The sequence below is a fragment of the Ostrea edulis genome, chromosome 9 (assembly GCF_947568905.1).
Source record: "Ostrea edulis chromosome 9, xbOstEdul1.1, whole genome shotgun sequence".
NCBI lineage: Eukaryota > Metazoa > Mollusca > Bivalvia > Ostreida > Ostreidae > Ostrea > Ostrea edulis.
The window spans coordinates 69,243,249-69,258,422 of NC_079172.1; the positions used below are offsets into that span (position 1 = coordinate 69,243,249).

The following is a 15,174-nucleotide window of genomic DNA, read 5'->3' on the forward strand; positions in this document are numbered from 1 at the left end:
GTTGTTTTAATTTGAAATATGGAATTCTAATTAGTTTATCTGAATGATATATACGCTATACAATCATTATCATTATACTTTAGAATCATTTAGATTCGGGGGGGGGGGGGGCAATTTTCGTGGATTGCTGAATTTTTACGGGATCATGGGGAGGTAATTTCGAGGATTTATATATTTGTAACAAAAATAACTATGGAATGTAATCATGGTACTTTATTCGTTGAGGATGTAAATTCGTGAGTGAGGGGTACCCACGAATTCCACGATAATTGATCCACCACGAATTCTAATGATTCCACAGTATTCCCAAACAAAAATAATCATTCAGTTTTCTTTTTGTAGTGTGTGAATGTCACATATACTTGTGTACTAATTTTTTATGCATAGTTATCCTTTCCAGGGCCTCTTCTATCAGTTGATATCTTTACCCCGTATGGTACCCCGTTTACCTGTGTCTGATATAACTGAGTTCTGGGTTTAGCCATTCTTTTCTACACTCATGCTGCACGGAATTCGTGTTTTATTGGTGTTCGGACATTTTGAGTTATAAATTTTTGTAAAACTTCTTTAATTATACAGACACTTGGCTTTCTGAGGTGAGAAACTTTTCTATAAATATTAATGTTTTGTTTTCTATTGTTCACATTTTGTTAATTCTATGGTCCTGGGATAACTTTACTCAAATTTGTGTTTTCTATAGTCTTCAAATTCTAACGTTTATATATTACGGTGAGGTTTTTGTATTTTTATACATGTATGTACTTCCCCATGAAGTATTTTCTTACTTTTGTTGAAGCGAGCACACAATGTAATGTACATAGATTTAAACTATTAAAAACAGCTCTGTAGATTATAACCTATAGAATGTATCTAACATTATATTCACAAGATATTTCTAGTGATATATTGAGCATATTCATAATAATGCGTTTTTGTGTGTACATATCAACATCATGCAGTTTGAAGGATCGTATGTTAGAATTAACGTGTGTCCATTATAGAAATTACTGCAAATTAGCGAAGATACACTCGCTTCTACGGGGATTCCATATTACACGTATTTTTACAAATGAATTACCTTGCTTTATTCATGTATACCATTGTGAAATAGTGTATTGGGCTGCAGATCTCATTTTTCGCGTTATGTGTATCTCTACTTTCTCTTTTGCTTGACGTTGTACCGCGCACGTTACATATGTCATTTCCGGTGGCGTTTTACCTATCTGTTTAAGGATCCGCCAACGAAATATTCTTGCTCCAGTAAATTTTGGCATTAATACCAGAACTATTGCTTTGGAGGTAATTAATTAATTACTTAGATTAGATTGAATTAGACTAGTGTTATTTTCCAGTTTATTAATAGTTCAATATTAATTCTAGTTATATATGAACTATTTTCCAGTCACAATTTTGGTTGGATTTCCAACGGAATCCGTTCCCGTTGGAACGAAATCGTTGGACGAGGGTATAAAAGAGGGAGCGGGCGTCCCCACGGGGACTCCAACTTTTTCTACTTTATTAGATAGATGTAGGTATTATTTTAAGTTAGAAATGATTAGGTTTTAGTAAGAGGGGGAATGAAGTAAATTTTATTGCTATTTTATGTGACTTTCAGTGAGTTGTAATATTCATTGTTAGGGATACAGTATTTTATTTCTATTAGGATTATAGACGACTGCAGCCTTGCGCTATATTTTTTAGATTGTGTTCAGTGCCATAATTTATAAACTCTATTTGTTATTTCGTTGAATAAACCTTGTAAACTTTAATTCATCTCTTTATTACTTGCTAGTAAATTATTTGAAGTCCATCGCGAACGATCGTCCGACATATTCTTTTATACTCAACATTAAACAATTGTTTCTGTTGAGTCTGTTAAATTATATTTACAACAACAGTAATCGCATAAAATAAATTCACGGTCCAGTGATCGAACCACTAGACCGTTACATTACTTTATGTGTTACTTTGTGTATTTATTTCATCAATGTGTGTTTTCGTAATGTGTAACCATGTGTCCGTATTCACTTTTGTTTAGATCATATGTTCAGTATTTGTAAGATATTAAGTAATGTAATATCAAGTGTGTTTCATTTAACTAAATAACATTAAGTTCAAGCGTAAACATAGCGCTACAAGTGGAAATATGTGATTATTGGCTTGTTAAGTTAATGTGTGTATTTTTTGGTTTCCGTGTAGGTCCCAAAATATTCCTTTGAAACTGTGTTCCAGACCTGTGTGTGTCCCGGAACTGTGTGCGTCCCGGACCTGTGTGTGTCCCGGAACTGTGTATCTGGAAACAGTGTGTGTGTTCCGGAGCTGTGTGTATCCCGGAACTGTGTGTTCAGGAACTTTGTGCCTGTATCAAGACCAGGCATCAGGCATCAATACTGTATAACTTTAATGTAACGAATACAGAAGTGAATCATAAAACCAATTTTGTCTTTTGTTTTGTCTGTGGCCTCGAATCGTCCTGTTACACTGAATAAAACAAAATACTAGTAGATGGTGAATGTTGGCATTTACAAGGATCTTTTGTTTATTTGTTATCTATTGTTATTTTGGTTTCTTAAAATGTGCAATTTCATTAATATTTTCTGAAACACAAGTCCCGTGGGGATCTGGGTAGTAATACGTTCTCAACACCCTTTGCTTGTCGTAAGAGGCTAGTAAAAGGGGCGGTCCTGCTGATGTCCCGTGTCATAGCAAGTGTGGCACCATAAAGATCCCTCGCTGCTCAAAGGCCATAAGCGCCGAGCGTAAGCCTAAATTTTGCAGTCCTTCACCAGCAATAGTGACGTCTCCATATGAGTGAAAAATTCTTGAGAGGGACGTTAAACCATATACAATCAATCAATCTGAAACACATTATAAATCGAACACTCATTCGTAATAAGCTGGTTCATTTTGAGAAATAGATTTTAGCAATGCAGTTTTTCAAATGTTCTTTAAACACGTGAAGTCTTGTGGCAACTTCAAAATGAAATATGAAGATACCAGGCAGTGATCAATCTCATAACGCATATAAGTAATACAAAATAGAGAGTAGGACACACATGGAATAAATGATGTCATGTTTGATTCACTTTTATCTTACGTCAACAAATAACTAGGTCCACATCATATTCGTACAAAACTTTATTCTGTTCCATGTTCCATTGGGATTTTTACATAGTTATTTCAAGAACCGACAGTTAGTCTATACCTGGCTTTTTCAACACCTGGATATAGACTGAACTCTATGATTGTGAATGTTGCTAATCACAGGCTCTTTAAACCAGCACGGGTCATTGATGATATTCCTTCCAAACCATACAGCCAGTTCCTTAAGCTCACATTTACAAACAAAGGAATAGATTCCGTCAACATAAGCAATATTCTTCTTCATAAAAGGCTTCAGTCGTATATTCCAACTTATTTCAAGTTCAAGTCTACACCCTGTATTTTCTACAAATATACTTCTACTATTACATCTAAACTGTTAATTACAAACAAACGTTACAGTGCCTAGATATAGCCCATCTTATACTTAATCCACCTACGTGTTCTTGTTCTTCATCTTCTTTCAACTATAGTCCGGCTGGACATGTCATTACTGGTGATGTTGATGTAGTTGAAAATGAGAACCTCCAATGAATTATTCTAAAAGGTCTTTCAATTTGCGACAGAACTTTATCGCAAAAATGAATTCTGTCCACGATTATGCCATACGCAGGGCTAAATATGAAAAGAACTTGATGAAAGGTGACGATAACGAACAGTGAACAATCTCGTAACTCTAATAAGTAATACAAAATAGATAGTTGGGCAAACACGGACCCCTGGACACACCAGAGGTGGGATCAGGTGCCTAGGAGGAGTAAGCATCCGCTGTCAACCCCTCATACTCACTGTGAGCCCTATATCCTGATCAGGTAAACGGAGTTATCCGTGTTCAAAATCAGTGTTCCAAGAACGACTTAACGATCGGTATGAAATACGCCAGACAGCATTTGACCCAATGGTAAGTTATATTGACGAACTAGATCGTTATAACGACCATCGAATTTGCGAAATGCTGACTTCAATCGAGACTGTTGAAACCCCTGTATCATCAACATGTTTGTCAGTAGCTTGCCTCGATTTAAAAGCTGACCATACGCAGAACAAACTCTCGCGTATCAAATATGTTGAGAGATATAAAGACCATATACAGGTGATGATAGAATATTGCTACATAAATATGGGAAGTGGACGACGGAGAAGTGAAATAATCCCATTTGTCATACAGTTGAGTTGTCAGTTTGCTGTTAATGTCTACTTTCAATATGATATCTAGGTATGAAGCAGAAGTGGACGACTCTGTGGTGTCTTTATTTCAAGTTCACTGGGATAAATCGAATCAACGTGTTAATGAAATTTATTGTTAATAGACAAAACGTCGTCGATAGATTTAAATGTCGAATTGAAGGCTACAGCAAGGGTTTTTTTCTTCTCACGTAGAAGTGGATGATACCTGTGCATTTTGTGTTACTTGGGAGGAATGATACCTGTAAAGTTTGTGTTACCTGTGAGGGTTGGTTTCTGTGAATTTTATGTTATCTCTGTCGGGGATGATACCTGTAAATGTTGTGTTACCTGTGGGAGGGGCCGTTCTGGTCACGTCTGTGTAGGCTGTGGAGGTGTCCTCACTGGAATTCAGTTCTGTTACTAAAGAATGATAACAGAAATGTGAGAGAACATTATCTATACCAGATTCAACATTTATTTTAACACATTGCATATATTTTGTATTGCTTAAAGGAGTTATGAGATTGATCTATATTCGTTATTTTCACCTTTCATCTTGTTAATGTAAAACTTATACGGTATCAATTTTGATGCACCAGATACGCATTTCGACAAATAATGTCTCTTCAGGGATGCTCAACCGAAATGTTTGAAATCCGAAATAACAAAAACACTTGCTAGAGCTATTATAGGGAAAAACAGAGTGTCAGAAAAGTGGAGTCAAATTCGTCTAAGGATAAGAGTTATGCATGAGGAAGATAATCCTTAATTTTGAAATGAATTTCTAAATTTTATCACAGAAATTAAATATACATCCGTATTTTCAAGCTAGTAACGAAGTACTTATCTACTGGGATGTAGAGACCCTCGGGGACTAACAGTCCAACAGCAGAGGCCTCGATCCAGGGGTCATAATGTAAAACTTATACGGTACCAATTCTGGTGCACCAGATGCGCATTTCGACAAATAATGTCTTTCAGTGATGCTCAACCGAAACGTTTGAATTCCAAAATAACAATAAACTTGCTAGAGCTATTATAGGAAAAAGCAGAGTGCCAAAAAGGTGGAGTCAAATTCGTCTAAATATAAGAGCTATGCACGATATATAAATAAATTTCATTTTTGTTGATACATGAAGGTATAATCTGCCACGCTTCACGTCTTCTAAATGTCAATATTTTGATTTGTTACCAATTGAGCAAAAAATGGAAAGACTTCAAAAATAAATTATGTAAGTAAAAAATGTCTACTTGGCATCATGAAAAATCTGTATCCATCTTTATTTTTTTTTAAAGTTTGAAAACGCTTTCTACAGATTAAAGGTGGCATCAAAGCTTTTCAAACTTGCATCAAATCTGAATTAGGCAATGAAATGTATTCAAATCAAACTGTTCACATATCAAATCTGAATTACGCAATGAAATATGTTCAAATCGAACTGTTCACATATCAAATGAAATATGTTCAAATCAAACTGTTCACATATCAAATCTGAATTAGGCAATGAAATATGTTCAAATCAAACTGTTCACATATCAAATGAAATATCTTGAAATCAAACTGTTCACATATCAAATCTGAATTAGGTAATGAAATATGTTGAAATCAAACTGTTCACATATCAAATCTGAATTAGGCAATGAAATATGTTCAAATCAAACTGTTCACATATCAAATGTATCAAATCTGAATTAGTCAATGAAATGTGTTCAAATCAAAATGTTCACATATCAAATCTGAATTAGGCAATGAATCGTGTTCAAATCAAACTGTTCACATACAAAATGTATCAAATCTGAATTAGGCAATGAAATGTGTTCAAATCAAACTGTTCACATATCAAATGTATCAAATCTGAATTAGGCAATGGAATATGTTCAAACCAAACTGTTCACATATCAAATGGTATGATTTAGATGTGACGTCAAGGTAAGCCCAAGCGTTTTAATTACGGTGGGATTCAAAAACATTTTATAGGCTTCAAATTATGAATATGGATCATAGATTTCAGATATCGTTTGACATGAGTGATAATATAAATTATTAAATGTGAGTTCTATGACTTTGTTAGACAGTCGACTTCTTCATCTGCCGACTTGTCAAACGCTTGACCTGTCAAACTGTTGACATGTCAAAGTTGTTCATTCCAAATGATTTCTCGGTATGTACGCATATCAATCATATGAGCTATAATATCTCTGATGGATGTATATTCAATCACTTTTAAACTGTCATTTATCCCGCAGAATCTGCAGAACTGTATATCTCTAAGAAAATATTGGGACATATGAGAGAGCTAGAGATCCACAATATTGGGACAGATGAGAGAGCTACAGATCACAATATTGGGACAGATCAGACAGCTACATATCCACAATATTGGGACAGATCAGAGAGCTACAGATCCACAATATTGAGACAGATCAGAGAGATACAGATCCACAATATTGGGACAGATCAGAGAGCTACAGATCCACAATATTGAGACAGATCAGAGAGATACAGATCCACAATATTGGGACAGTTCAGAGAGATACAGATCCACAATATTGAGACAGATCAGACAGCTACAGATCCACAATATTGAGACAGATCCGAGAATTACAGATCCACAATATTGGTACAGATCAGAGAGCTACACATCCACAATATTGGGACAGATCAGCTCTTATCCTTGGACGAATTTGGCTCCACTTTTTTGGCACGCTGTTTTTTTGGCTATATTTAGCTCTAAAACTTCATAGTTATTTCGGATTTCAAACATTTCGGTTGAGCATCACTGAAGAGACATTATTTGTCGAAATGCGCATCTGGTGCATCAGAATTGGTACCGCATAAGTTTTACATCAGAGAGATACAGATCCACATCTTATAAAAACCATTGATTTAAGGGACAGAAAAAAATTACGCACTGTTGATATTTTACATTGCCGAATTCTTGCGTCGCCGTCTCATAAATTTAATATTCATAAAATTCTCTAAGTCTTTTCTCACTATACTTGTGTTCAGACTTACCTTCAATTACTATTAAGCCCATAGGACCTGAAAAATCACAGCTTCAAATGAATTTGTTTGTTGACGTAGCCATGTTAGATAGCCAGTCAATTGAAACCCCGTTGCTTTCATGTCCCCCCCCAAATAATATCAAAATTAAAATCAAGGGGCAAGACCCCTTCAAGGGAGGTCAAAATGGATCAAAAGTACTACATGGGCTAGAGTGAATAACAAATAAAATACACAGCAAGTTTCAGCTTGATTTGTTGCAGAGAAATGAAAATAGAGAAAGAAAACTCTCAACGGACGGGTAGACATACTTAAATTCCTATACCATAATATGACCCTTCTAAAGACTATACATATTTCATATTGCATTATTACCCGTCGTAAGATGTTGTCAGATCCACGTCGTTAGTGCTATAAGTGACGTCTTCTGTGGGATTTGTCGAGTTTAGTTCCGCTGTTGAATAATGACTTCAAAGTTTTAACAGAGAAATTCAGACGAAATTATTAGCCTGAGTGATATTGATATTTCTAAAATCTAGTTCAACATTTCTATGAACAAATTTCTATAGATAGTTGAATTTTCCTGATGAAAAGTGAAGATAAGGAACAGGGATCAATCCCATAACTCCTTAAGGAACATAAAATGGAAAGCCGGGTAAACACGGACCCCCGGACACATCAGATGAGATATTAGGCGCCCAGGAGGAGCAAGCATTCCCTGCTGACAGGTCAAACCCACCGTAAGTCTAAAATCTTGATCAGGCAAACGGAGCAACCCGTAGTCAAAATCTGTGCGTCAAGAACGGCCAAACAACCGGCAAGAAACACACCAGACAGCATCCGACCCAAATACAAGCTGCATTACCACACTAGATCATCACACGACCACAGAACCAGCAAGACGATGACCTCAAACGAGACTGCTGAAACCCCCGAAACATCTACCCGCCCGCCAGTAGCCAGCCTCGATAAAAAAAAACACCCTACCACACGCAGAATAAACCCCGCGCATCGAACCAGCAGAGAGACACAAACACCACATGCGGGTGATAATGGAATATTGCTACATATATATACATGTAGGAAGTTCATCAACGGATATATAGAAAATAAATCTTATAAGTCAGAGAATACATGATTATTTTCCCAATTCAGGAAATTTTAGAAACATGAAACCAATTACATGCATCAGAGAAATGCATATCTTTAAGGTTTTCAGTCGGTGGTGACGTCTCCATATGAGTGAAATATTCTCGAGAGGGACTTTAAACAATATACAATCAATCAATCAATCGATGGTCAAAACATCATTTTCCTACATATCAAAAATTTAACCCCGATGATAAATTTCACTACGCAGGAAAATAGTGATACGAAATACAATTCAGATTTTAAAATATAATGACGGGTCATGTAAAATTAAGCGTTGAAATAGAAATGGAAATAAGTTTTGAGTCACGATTGTCAACGGAAGCCGTTAAACGGATCCTCTGTTGTTAAGACATATGACTTATGTTTACAATGTCGGGCGCTTAACGAAGGAACAGTCAATACTCTTGTTAAATGTCATATGTATGTTGCGGACAGCCGATATCGAGGATCAAACCAGTGTTATCTCGGGTGCAAAGTGAGCATCCTCTAATCGGTCTATTGATATCTAATGAGACATACATGAGTGTATAAGGGATCAACAACTTGCACAGATCGTCGACTAATGTGTTTTATGCCAATTGTTAGGCCGTTCTTCAAATACGAGTCTTTTCTTATAGTTATTGTAAAAAAAATCTTGTTAAAATTAAAATATTTCAAACGTCAAAGTTATAGATGAATAATCAATGATACGTTTCAAAATATTGAATCCAAGAACAATAACTCTGTTTCTGTTGATTTCTTTATCAAGTCTATTATGCGATGATTTCCTTTATTTTGTATGACATTTTGTATTGTATTTTTGTGAAGATACAGTTTCATGAAATTGTTATGAATGCTTCTATATCGTCATAACCAGTTTGTGTGGAATTTTAATAACGCTGTTTAAGGAAAATTGATTCTGTTTATGTACGTCTCACTTGACCTATGTATTTCATTTGATAATTTATTAGTTTTAACTCTAATGAATGGAAATAAATACACATTTTAAACTTGTATCAGATAAAACTGCGAGTATGGAGTTACCTTAACTTGTTTATTGTACTCACCATTGATTGCTGCCTCTGAGCTGGCGGTCGTAGACGTTGTTATAGGCTGGGTTGTGGTTGTTGGAGGTTGGGTTGTGGTTGTTGTTAGTTCAATTGTGGTTGTTGTTAGTTCAGTTGTGGTTGTTGTTTGTGGTTCAGTTGTGGTTGGCTCAGTTGTGGTTGTTGTTAGAAGTTCAGTTGAGGTGGTTGGAGATTCAGTTGTGGTGGTTGCAGATTCAGTTGTGGTTGTTACTAGAGGTTCAGTAGTTATTGCTGTTTGAGGTTCAGTTGTGGTTGTTGTTTGTGTTTCAGTTGTGCTTGTTGTTAGTGGTTCAGTTGTGGTGGTTGGATATTCAGTTGTGGTTGTTGTTGGAGGTTCAGTTGTGGTTGTTGTTTGTGGTTCAGTTGTGGTTGACTCAGTTGTGGTTGTTGTTAGAGGTTCAGTCGTTGTTGGAGGTTCAGTTGTGGTTGTTGTTGGAGGTTCAGTTGTGGTTGTTGTTTGTGGTTCATTTGTGGTTGACTCAGTTGTGGTTGTTGTTAGAGGTTCAGTCGTTGTTGGAGGTTCAGTTGTGGTTGTTGTCAGTGATTCAGTTGTGCTTGTGGTTGTAGGCTCAGTTGTTGTTAGTGGTTCAGTTGTGGTGGTTGTTAGTGGTTCAGTTGTGGTGGTTGGAGATTCAGTTGTGGTTGTTGTTGGAGGTTCAGTTGTGGTTGTTGTTTGTGGTTCATTTGTGGTTGACTCAGTTGTGGTTGTTGTTAGAGGTTCAGTCGTTGTTGGAGGTTCAGTTGTGGTTGTTATCAGTGATTCAGTTGTGCTTGTGGTTGTAGGCTCAGTTGTTGTTAGTGGTTCAGTTGTGGTGGTTATTAGTGGTTCAGTTGTGGTGGTTGGAGATTCAGTTGTGGTTGTTGTTGGAGGTTCAGTTGTGGTTGTTGCTTGTGGTTCAGTTGTGGTTGACTCAGTTGTGGTTGTTGTTAGAGGTTCAGTCGTTGTCGGAGGTTCAGTTGTGGTTGTTGTCAGTGATTCAGTTGTGCTTGTGGTTGTAGGCTCAGTTGTTGTTAGAGGTTCAGTCGTTGTTGGAGGTTCAGTTGTGATTGTGGTTGTAGGCTCAGTCGTTGTTAACGGTTCAGTCGATGTTGGAGGTTCAGTCATTGTTAAATGTTCAGTTGTTGTTTGAAGTTCTGTTGTTGTTGAAAATTCTGTTGAAGTTGTCAGATCTGTTGTGGTAACATTCCTGTAGAGGAAGGCTATTTTGTTAATTTTCTTTTAGATCAATGTCAATCAGGGAAAATGTAGGTTAATCATATATATGAAATCTTACATGCATTTGACATCATTTCCAACTTCCGTGCATACTCCAGCAGAACAAGATAAAATAGCCGTGAATATGTTGCAAATATCAGAGGTACGCTCGAACTCTGTCAAAGAATGAAAACACACTATTTATTGCTATCTTGCAAAAGTCTTAGGTACATGTAAAATCCACCTACTTCTCCGTGTTTTGATTTTAAAATATCTAAATTGGTATATAGAGAATATGCCAATGTGAAAGTAAAGAAGATACAGTTGTAGGTCACATCTTTTGATATAATCTGAACATCTAGAATGGTATTTATTTTCATTTTATGTTACTTGTTTTACATTTTCATCGACCTACTATCTATCTAAATCTAGGTATAAAAGTCAAAGTTTCTGAACAATCAAAGCCTTTTGATGAGGTCAATGCATGTTTTAGTTGACCTGATTAGAGCATATCGACTCCATTAATATTGATACCTCTATTCTTTACTTCTTCAATGTGGAGATCTACCTCAATATTGAGATCTTCCTTGATATGCAGAATGTCCTTGATAAGAACTCCCGTCATGTTGGTAAGTTAGTGTCTAGAACCTTTTCATTGTGAATACTTCTCTTTTCAGTATGGATAACTCCGTTGATATGTAGAGGTCCCTTAATATGGATAACTCTCTTAATATACATTATTATCTAAACAACTTGAAATGGCTTACTTTGTACGTTGTTGTTGGTGTCTATGAACTCCACCTCATCCACTGTATACTCGACCTCACTATATGTCAAGCTTTTCTGACTAATAACCAACTGATGAATGATTATCGTCAGGTCGCTTTGAGATTGTTCAATGTTGCTGTTATCGACAACTACATCGTAGGCAGCATAGATGACAACAAACCTGAAATACAGAGTGTGTTCTAATGTTTTTTGTCATGTTCTAATATTTTCTCAACAATTCATTGATAAATCCTGTCTTGCTATTACCCTTAGGCATTACTGTGTGTTTTGAGGACAGCTATATTGCGCATTTACTTATTTGCAAATATCGAATAACCTTAATAGAATTCTTAATATTTTGCTTTTGCAAATTTCTTTTGAGATGAATTTACATTTTTTTTTAAATCAATTTTAACTTGTGTTATTAACTTTATTCATTTTCGTTATTCTAAATTGGTTAGGGTATGTAACTGATATCTTTGTAATTTTGTTCCGTTTATTTATTAAGATTAACCTCGCATAATGTATAGACTCATTTCCTTGTGGAATCTTCCAGAATGGTTTGTTAAATATATTATAGATTCACGGTTTAACGTCAATGATTAACACACTAAATCATGAGAATGTAAAATCATAAATGTTAAACTATGAAGGTAATTAGTTCTATTGAAATTAAGGATTAATGAATAAAAGTAAGATGGTGAGGTGGCTCAGTTGCTAGCAATAAGTAATCGGAAAACCTTGAGTTCGAGCGTCAAACACAATACGTAAACATTGATAGTGATTGGCCATTTTTCAAACATTTAGCATTTAGAAGTGAGAGTAGCGTATCTTTCAGACATGACTTTGAAAATTAAGGAGTTGAGCCGTACAAGACGTTAGAAAAACTCTAACTGCAACAGCCATGTGCACCAATCTTAGATCTATATCTGTGGTACTTCACCGAAAGCTGTTGCCTTCTCAATGTGAGCAGAAAATTTTAGATGGGACATAAAACAAACATAAAACTGACGTTTCTTCTTTCACCAAACATTTCTCTTAACTCCGATCGTATAATCGACTCTAAAGTGTTGATACTTACTGAATGATAGTCACTTCAATCCTTTTAAATCCAGTTATTCCACTGTATAGAGTGGTAAGCTGAAATAAACAAGGATATTTAAATCCAATTTTACTGAAAACACGAATTGCCCAGTTCTTACAATAAATAAAAATTATTTTCCATCCCCTACGCTCCGAGAGTCATACAATACTCTCCTCAAAATTTGTAAAATAACTGCCTTTAGATATAAGACATAGTAAATGTAAATGTTTAATGAACTGATTAAGGCTTTTCCATAGGTGAAAAATATTCGCAAATATTGAAAGTACAAAATGTGATATTCAAATAAATGACACACTCGTTCAGTGACAATATATCCCGTAAATAAAGCTCTATTATTCCAAAATATATTTTTGGAGAAACATCTCCGGACATCAAAATTGCCCGATGTATGGTATATGCAGCATAAACTTAATGACATTTCAGATATAGCAAACACACAAGCAATTCCATACGGTGTATTTCTGACTATCCTTATGACGAAGAAGGTGAAGATAGCAAATGGTTATCAATGAATAATTGAAGATAACGATTATTCGTCTCATAAAACCCATAAAAAAGTACAGAATTAAGAGAAGACAAATACGGACTTCTAAATATACCAGAGTGGGATCAGGTGCCCAGGAAAAGTAAGCACTTGCTTTTGACCGGACACATCCACTGTGGTCACCGTATCTTGATCAGGTAACGGATCAATGTGTAATTTCGACAATGTATAAATAACGGCCTCGCTATTGTTATGAAACACGTTGGACAACACTCGAACCAATGACAACTTGTATTTGCAAATTAGAGCATTATAGCAACCATAGAATTTGTGACATGGTTACTTTTTACTCCTTTTACATCAACTTATTTGACCATAGCCTGCTTCAATTAAAAAATTGGCCGTACGCAGAACATGTTCTCACTTATGGAATCATCTGAGATACATAAACATCATCTACAGGTGATAATGAAATACTGCTACACAATATTGACATTTAATGATGGAGAAGATGAAATCATCTCGTTTGTCATAATGTTGTATTGTTAAATTTGTCTTTTACGTATACATTCAAAAAGGTATCCAAATATGAAGCAGACATGGAAGGCTCTGTGGCGTCATTTATTTCAAGTTCACTGGTATACATCTAATCGACATATGAGTGAAAATCAGCATTTTTAATATAAATATCGTCGGTATCTAATAGATGTCGATTTGAAGGCCACATCGAGAGATATTTTCAATAAATTCTGGCTCATGAGAATCTAAAACTGGTCAGTAAATAATGGAGCACATTTTGAGTCCATGTGAATTCCAACACATTGTTAGAAGACCTTATCCCCCAAAAGAACGTAAATATTCTAGAGAAGGAGAATGTAAAGAATGTCCAAGCAAATTGTATGAAACACATCAAACAACAAACAACTTGAATTTGTAAATACGCTTACGATAACCACCACACTATTTTGCAAAATACTAACTTTAAACGAGGATGAAATATCGACTTATTTCTATTTTAGAATACGTCATCACTGCTATTTTTAACTACATATCAAATGCGTCATTAAATGTTTTAAGGTAGCTCATTACACCAAAATATTATTTAATGGCTCTTTAAAACACCTCTTACATGTATGAAGTATGATTTCACCATCAAAAGACTGATACAAGCTCGCAATTAGTTTATATGAATCTTTGGTGATTTATCCCGGAATGATAAAAAATGTGCTTTGTTTGCAAATAAGATACTTTAGAGTCACAATATGAATATCTAAACGAGTCAGATAGACGACCTGAAATTTTGAATACAAAAATATTTTTGAAAATTGAAAACGTTATTTCCTAATGCTTTTTAAATATATCAGAGAAATATATTTTAAAAAGAAGTTAAAATGAAATGGTCAAAGTTTAGAATTATTAAGATTTTTCAAATTTACACCAAGCCCGGAATTATAAGAAAAGTAATCATAGAGAACATTGTAATCAGAAAACTACATTATCTTGATGTAAAATTAGGAAATAAATTTCTTGATGAAAAGTACATAGAGTTAGCTACAATATGATTATTTTAGTTGGGTTTTTTATGAATTTCGATCCGGATCAGTACTTTTTTCTCTCTCGTTTGAATATAGTGATAGATCTAAAAAAAAAAAAAAAAAAAAAAAAAAAAAGGGGGGGGGTGGTCATTTCGTTTCAATTTCTGTTGAAAATCTTTTCTAACTAATATTTTATTTCGAAGATAAAATCTTTAAAAAATATTAACAAATAATGTTTTTAATTTCCATAAATGTTTTTTTCAAAAACATTAGAACGCTTACTGTATATCCGAGTCTTTTAGGCATGTTTTATTAAATATTCATATCATGCACTAAATCACGGTGAAATTTGGACTTCAGAGTATTTTGTTTGAAAACAAAACACGATTTTCATCATTCCGGGATAAATAAAAAAAATCATATAAAATAAGTGAGAGCTTGCGTCACTCTTTAGATGGTGAGAGCTAGCTACACCAATGTAGCCCTCTCCATTTTTTTTTGGGTGGGGGGGAGGGGAGGGGGGAGGGAGGGCTACAACTCCTTAGGATCTCCGTAATGGTGCAAATGCAGGAATGATTAACATTTGCTGACTTTC

General features: G+C 35.1%; 1 protein-coding gene and 1 long non-coding RNA gene across 2 annotated transcripts; one reads left to right on the forward strand and one right to left on the reverse strand.

Annotated features, from left to right (window-relative positions):
* Positions 1–241: 241 nt before the first annotated feature.
* On the forward strand, positions 242–2,437 carry LOC130050408 (uncharacterized). Its single transcript, XR_008798845.1, has 2 exons — positions 242–596; positions 2,200–2,437. It is a non-coding gene; the product is annotated as an uncharacterized LOC130050408 (long non-coding RNA).
* Positions 2,438–4,543: 2,106 nt separating this feature from the next.
* On the reverse strand, positions 4,544–10,656 carry LOC130050603 (mucin-2-like). The gene is made up of 2 exons (XM_056150847.1): positions 9,472–10,656; positions 4,544–4,689 (listed from the first exon to the last, which is right to left on the reverse strand). Exons 1-2 carry the CDS (start codon positions 10,595–10,597, stop codon positions 4,544–4,546), a joined length of 1,272 nt encoding a protein of 423 aa, XP_056006822.1. The 5' UTR covers positions 10,598–10,656.
* Between the last annotated feature and the right edge of the window lie 4,518 nt (positions 10,657–15,174).

Coding starts and splice junctions, on each gene's coding strand:
- LOC130050603 (XM_056150847.1), bottom strand. CDS start 10,597: ATGACTGAACCTCCAACATCGACTGAACCGTTAACAACGACTGAGCCT. Junction 4,690..9,471: donor CTCAGAGGCAGCAATCAATG/GTGAGTACAATA, acceptor ATCATTCTTTAG/TAACAGAACTGAATTCCAGT.